At 41.4% G+C, this 6258-nt stretch overlaps 1 protein-coding gene across 1 annotated transcript; it reads right to left on the bottom strand.

The window, feature by feature from the left end:
- Positions 1 to 281: 281 nt before the first annotated feature.
- Positions 282 to 2737, bottom strand: LOC132162659 (U-box domain-containing protein 16). Its single transcript, XM_059572942.1, has one exon. The coding sequence runs from the start codon at positions 2408 to 2410 to the stop codon at positions 344 to 346; it is 2067 nt and encodes a 688-aa protein (XP_059428925.1). The 5' UTR covers positions 2411 to 2737; the 3' UTR covers positions 282 to 343.
- Positions 2738 to 6258: the final 3521 nt, after the last annotated feature.

The following is a 6258-nucleotide window of genomic DNA, read 5'->3' as shown; positions in this document are numbered from 1 at the left end:
TAAGGTTCTTTTTCAGACCCACATGTTGCCTCCAAACCCATATTCAGACGCAAATCCAGACTTTTGTCCCAAGAGAACAATGTTTATATATGCCAGGTTCCGTGAAGGCAACTTGTTCACATAACCGACGTAAAAGTATGGAAAAGAAAGCTAAAGATCAGAAATAAAAGCTTTAAGATACAACATGGAATAATGAAAATCAAACATTGATTGTATTATGAACACATACCAAAGAATGGGTGATTGAGACAAACAACCAAACAAACTATTAAAAATGAGAGTTTTTCACTTTTTCTTTTTTCTTTTTCTTTTTTACATTTATTGTAAAACAAAAGAATGTTAATTAACCGAGAAGTACTGTTGTTGACGAGCTCATGATGAGAGTCGTGGAACTGGTGTTACCACCCATTACTGAATGACCATGACCATCCAAACCGGCAGCCCATCTTCTGAGGAGCCTCAAGAGCATAGAGGCCTTCGTTCGAGCCCGCACGGTTCCCGTTTGCATTAACTCCCATGTGGCTCTCTCAATCCCCGGAGTCGCCGCCAATTCCGCCACCAATTCCGCGCCCCCCTTCCGGCATAAAGTGACGAGCGTAGCTGCCGCGCTTTCTTGGGCTCTCTCCGAACCGTCCCTTAATACGATACCCAGTTTCCTGATCGCCTCAAAGGCCGCCTCAATAGCAACTAAGCCACCCCTCTTCACCACCGTTTCCAGCACGAACACCGCTTCTTCCGGAAACCTGTCCATCAACCCAACGGTCAACTGCACCACTCCTCCCTCCACCCACCGCCCAACGCTCTCCCTGTCAGCCGCCAAATTCATAATTGCCGCCAATGCGTCCTTCTTGGAGCTCGTGGGTCCGGTTTCGACCAACTCCATCAATCCCTTGATGATACGTGTCTTTCTCCCGAGTCTCTTTCTCAGGGAGTGTACACCCGTGAGGCTGAATATCGTGGCCGCTGCGTTCCCTTTCGCCTCCCACGTGGCACCTGAACGTAGCAACTCGACGACGCCGTTTAAGGCTCCGTCTGTCTCGATTATCCTCGTCTTATTCGCTTCGAGGATGGAGAGATTGAGGATTGCCGTCACAGCGTTAACCTGGAGGTTCGGGTGCTCCGAACCGACTTCCGAGCCTAAGTACCTCACGAGCAAAGGGATAGCACCGGCTTCGGCAATGCAGGCTCGGCTGTCGGAATCTGTCTTGGCAAGTGCACGGAGCTCGTAAACGACGCCATTCGCTGCCTCCATTGACTGCGACTCGGACAACTTGTTAACCAAAAACATCACCGTCATTCTCGTGGCTTCCAACGCCGCTTTGTTCGATTTAACGCCGTTGACTCTGTGGTTAGTCCCATTGGTTTCAAAGGGTATCTTCTCCTCACGGCACCACATGGCGATGAGATTCTTCAACGCGAGGTTTGGGATTAAGCTCGTGTGGGCCAGTGTCTGACCTGTCTTAGGACACGTGGCGTGGCCAGAATCGATCCACATCTTGATCGATTCCCTATCGTACGTCTGTCCAGTCGCCACGACCACCGGGTCCCGCATCAACTCCAGGCTAATGGGGCACCGGAAATCAGACGGAACAACCGCCTCCAACGAAGGTTCCCGGTGCGGGGAGTCCGATTCCGGCGTCGAAGCTCCGAATAGAACGCATTTTGCGTAGCGAACGAGTCCGATCAAGGCGACGATCAATTCGGTCTTGGATTTCTCGTGGCTCTGGCTCTGGACCTCGTCCTCCAGATTCTCGATCTCCTCTCTGCAACTGGAAGCGTCGCGAAGCCCTAGCCTAGCGAAGATCTCAGCGAGCACGGAGCAATCGGGGACGATCTCGCTCTTGATCCGGTCGAGCATGGCCAGAACCTCCCGTCTAAGGTCGTCGTCTCTCGGATCCAGCACGCAATTCGCTTTGGTTCGAGATCTCAGCTGGTTTCTGATCAAAATGACGAGCTCTTCAACGTCGTCGTTCAGATCAACCTCTTTCAACGGGAAGATATCGAGCAGCGTTGCCAGCTCCAAGGTGAGTTCGTGGAAACTATTGGCCGCCGATTGATTCTGCAAGAGAAGCCACATCTTGCTTCCGTTGGAGCAATCCTCGATGAGAGCCTTGACTCTCTGCAAAGCAACGTGCAGCTCCTCGAAGCAGAGGATCGCGGAGGGAGAGAGAACAGGGAGAGGATTGCGATGAAGAAACTCTTCGAATAGGACCGAAAGAAGCTTCGCCTTGCGGATTAGCGAGACCGAATTGCGCTTGAGAAGAAACCGGAAGGGTTTGGTAGCTGAAATTTCTTGGGTCAAAAGGAGAAGGGATTGGATAAGATTCCGGTCGGAGAGCTTGGGAGACATGAAAGATCCGGCCGACGGTTGCCGCTTTCTTGGCGGGAAAGCATGCGGAGATATCGCCATGAATGAAAAAGGATTCAACGTTGTGCGGATACAGATTTTTGAATTTGTGTAAAACAATGGACTTTTTAAAGGACGCAGTTTCGGCAGGCCGTTTTACAATGTGGGTGGTGGAAAACAGCAATGAAGAGATCAAGTCGACAAAACCAAGACGGCTCCTAATAAACTGTCAACCGCCGGCGGATCAGGACCGAAGATCAGTATTTGGTCAGAGGCCATATAAAATATATATATATAAAATGTATATGAACTGTTATGCACTTCTATTTAATTACATTTTGTACCCTTAGAAAAAATAAAATGAATCGTGGTGCTGCCACATTAGGTAGAGGGTTGTTATGGACTTGGCTTGTGGTCGTCATCGGCATGCCAATTAAATATTCATGCATTATGTGCCGTTTTTTGTCTTTTTCCTAATTTTTTTTTTTTTTTTTAATTCTTTTTGTTAATCATACCTTTTGGGCTGTATAAGACTATGAAAAGATAGTACTTTGAAAATTTGACAGTATCAATGATCATAATAAGGATTTCAAGTATGGTTTATCTTAATTTACAATGAGTGTTTCACGGAATTGCCGGGTCCTTAGGAAAACCAGTGTGTTAATTTAATTGCTAGCATGCTTCAAAGAAACCACCGCCAAAATCAGTGGTATTCCAGTTAATTAATTTTTTTTTATTATTATTATTTTAACAATATCCAACGAAAAAATGATTGTCATTGCCATATCATTAGGGTGAGATAATAGTAAAATAAAAATTCGGTTTTTCAGAAGTTGGTTAATAAATTAGTCATAAATAAAAAGTCTCGACTTCAAGATCAAATCTCTTAATTAGCTAACAAGAAGGAGACACAAAATTGAAAGAAAAACATAACTAGCCATGAATCAAAATGACTAGTTAATTTGAAAAGTTCTTATAATAATTTATAAAGCCTAATTTTACTTAATAAGTAAATAATGTAAAAGTTAACACCTATGAGCATCTCTTATAAAATCACTCACTTTCTATGTAGACTATTCAATTTCTTAATATGAGATTAATTAGTATGTTACAAAAGCAGCATAAAAGTGACTACAAAACAACCCTAGGACAATAGCTATGGTGGAGAGGAGGAACGGGGTGGAGGCACGTGTGGCCCACACTCGAGAGGAGAGGCATGAATGGAGGTTGGCAGTGACTTGGGGTGGTCTATTTGAGCAAGTGGGTAAACAAATAAGTTGAAATTTTTCAAATCTACTTTGGCGCGTGAGGCAAACTCTCGATGGGAAATGGACGACAATGAGGAATGGAGGTCGGGAAAGGGAGGGAGGAGACGATCATGAAATGGCGGAAAAGGAAAGGAGGTCATTTTGGAAGAAAAAACAAATGACATGTTAAGGAACAAAACGAAAGGCATAACTCGTCTCTCCTCCCCAAGAACAAGCGGAAGGATAACTTAAACAAGAAGGGAGGACTTAATGTTCTAATACCATGTTACTTATTTCATAAATTTATAAGATTTAGTTGATTAGAAAAAAGGTTCTGTTAATCAAGAGTTGCTTTTTCTTTTCTTTTATGAATGCGTTAAAGATTTGCTTTGTTCTTTCCACTTTGCTTTACTTTTACAACTCATAATTTGTTGAGAAGAGAAGAGGGAGAGAGAAAAGCAGCAAGTGGTTGACGGCACGGCTTGGTACACCGCTCAGCTTCACCACGCGTTGTGCCCTCTGACTTCGCAATAGCCAATAGAGAAATTGCATTTTTTAATTTTCTGGCAGCGCAAATTAGCACCGTGAAAAAGGGGGGCGGGGGGTGGCTATTGGGCATTCTTTAATCGCTTTCCCGCAATTTTTTTATTTTATTTTCTATGCCAGAATATTAATTTATTTTTATTTATTCTAATAAGTAGACAAAGCTCATATGGGCTTTAATATTGTTTGGATAAGATAACATTTCCACGTCAACACTCTGGTCAGCCATCAATTCATATATGATCAGTTCCTTGAATTTCTTTTCACGTGCACGTTTAGCCCACTCCTAAAATCAGTGAGACAGGTTTTGAGGGTTTTTTTTTTTTTTTTTTTTTTAAGGATAATACTGTTTTATCTAGAGTTGTCTCCTAAATATATCTCTACGGAATGGGATTATCTCCGTTTCATTTAGAATGCAGATGAACTAATTGATTGAAACTTGAAGGGTCAAATTGTAATTTTACTTTTAATAAAAATATTTGTCCCTGCCTTTATTTGAAATGGAGAGAATCTATCGGGCGACAACTTACCATTTTAGTATCTTAAAAATTACGATTTTCTAAGATTATTTCCATGAATGCATGCAGAGAGATTAATTAATGCTTTTTTCCGACAAGTGATGATGATACAACCAAACATAAGCTTCGATGATACAACCAAACATAAGCTTCTGTCTGGTTGGTATAAGCAACCACTTTTAGGCTTCCATAATTAGGGATAGACAGGCCGGGCCTTGCAAGCATGGAATATATTCCCATTTACCAACAAACCATTACTTTAAAGATATTTCATTTTGATCTTGTGTGAGTTGGCTTTGGAGACCACTCATAAAATGACCAACTAATTCAATCAATCTTGTAATACACCGAAGGACCGGATTCTTAGTGCAATCCGGCAAGCAATTGAGAGAAGTTTTTGATGAAATTTATATGCCTAAACAAGTCTCAAGCAAGTGTATTCCATCAAGAGATCTATCATTATTGCAATTCGCAATTCGGTTCGTGTGTTGGGTCTGGGTTATGTCAAATAAAATAATGTTACGAAATTATATGTCAATCTTAACCCAATTCAATCAATTAAACGGGTCAGACCACTCAACTATAATCTGCTAATTTTGTGTTGGATTAACGATTCGTATCAAAAGTTGCTAACCCTAAATGTCGCGGGTCAAATTCGAATCGTATTGAAGCATGAGTATAAGACTATATAACTCAATCCATTTAATTAAGTGAGTTAATCTCTTGACCCACTAATTTTGTGTCTAAGTTTGTGAATTATATAAAGAAACAACAACGTATTCATATTAAGGCCCAAAAGGAAATATAATACAAATTCGTTTAGGGTTCTAGTTTGGCCTTCCTCGTTCGTACGCCAGCCAAGCCCAAAACACTACAAGCTCCGTGTGGTTTGGCATTTTAGCACATAAAAAGAGGTATAAATTTGGGCTACGCCCAACGTCATTGCCACAGCCCAATCTAAAGAATTGGGTTATAATGCGAAGGAGGCCGTTTTGGTGCTCCTCCTGTTGGAGAACTAGCATCACTCGGCAGTCATATTCCAGGTGAAATTGATTCTAATTAAAAAGCATATATTCTTTAGTTTTTTTAACCCCTAGTCATGTACCAATTACATTGAAAATAAATAACCAAGAGCCCACTCAATTAAATGGTCCTAACATTTTGATGTTTTCACCTAGCCATTAAACAAGGAAAATAATAGGCTTACAAATAAATTTTACAAAAAAACTTTTACAAACTGATATGACACAACATAATTGAGTTTCTCAAAATTTGAATTTATCACATATCCAATCATGTTGTGCCATATTAATTTGAAAAAGTTTTTTTGTAAAATTTGTTTGTAAGCATAGCATTCTTCATTAAACAACTACCCAAGAGGTACATACTCATCAATGCCCAACTACCCATTTCATGGCGACGGACCAAGATCACTTCCAAAAAGCTGCATACAAGCTGTCCAAAAACTCTATTGAAGTCTTTAAGAGGTAGTTCAGTCGGCTAGAGACCTCGTCTTACGAAGCAGAGGTCTCTAGTTTGAATCCACCCCTCATTTCTCTTGTGTGGACATGTAAAAAAAAAAAAAAAACCTCTATTGAAAATA

This window comes from Corylus avellana, chromosome ca9 (genome assembly GCF_901000735.1).
Source record: "Corylus avellana chromosome ca9, CavTom2PMs-1.0".
Lineage (NCBI taxonomy): Eukaryota > Viridiplantae > Streptophyta > Magnoliopsida > Fagales > Betulaceae > Corylus > Corylus avellana.
This window is presented reverse-complemented; position numbering and strand designations above follow the sequence as displayed.

What these genes read in the sequence shown, in the direction of transcription:
- LOC132162659 (XM_059572942.1), bottom strand. Translation starts at nt 2,410, where the DNA reads ATGGCGATATCTCCGCATGCTTTCCCGCCAAGAAAGCGGCAACCGTCG.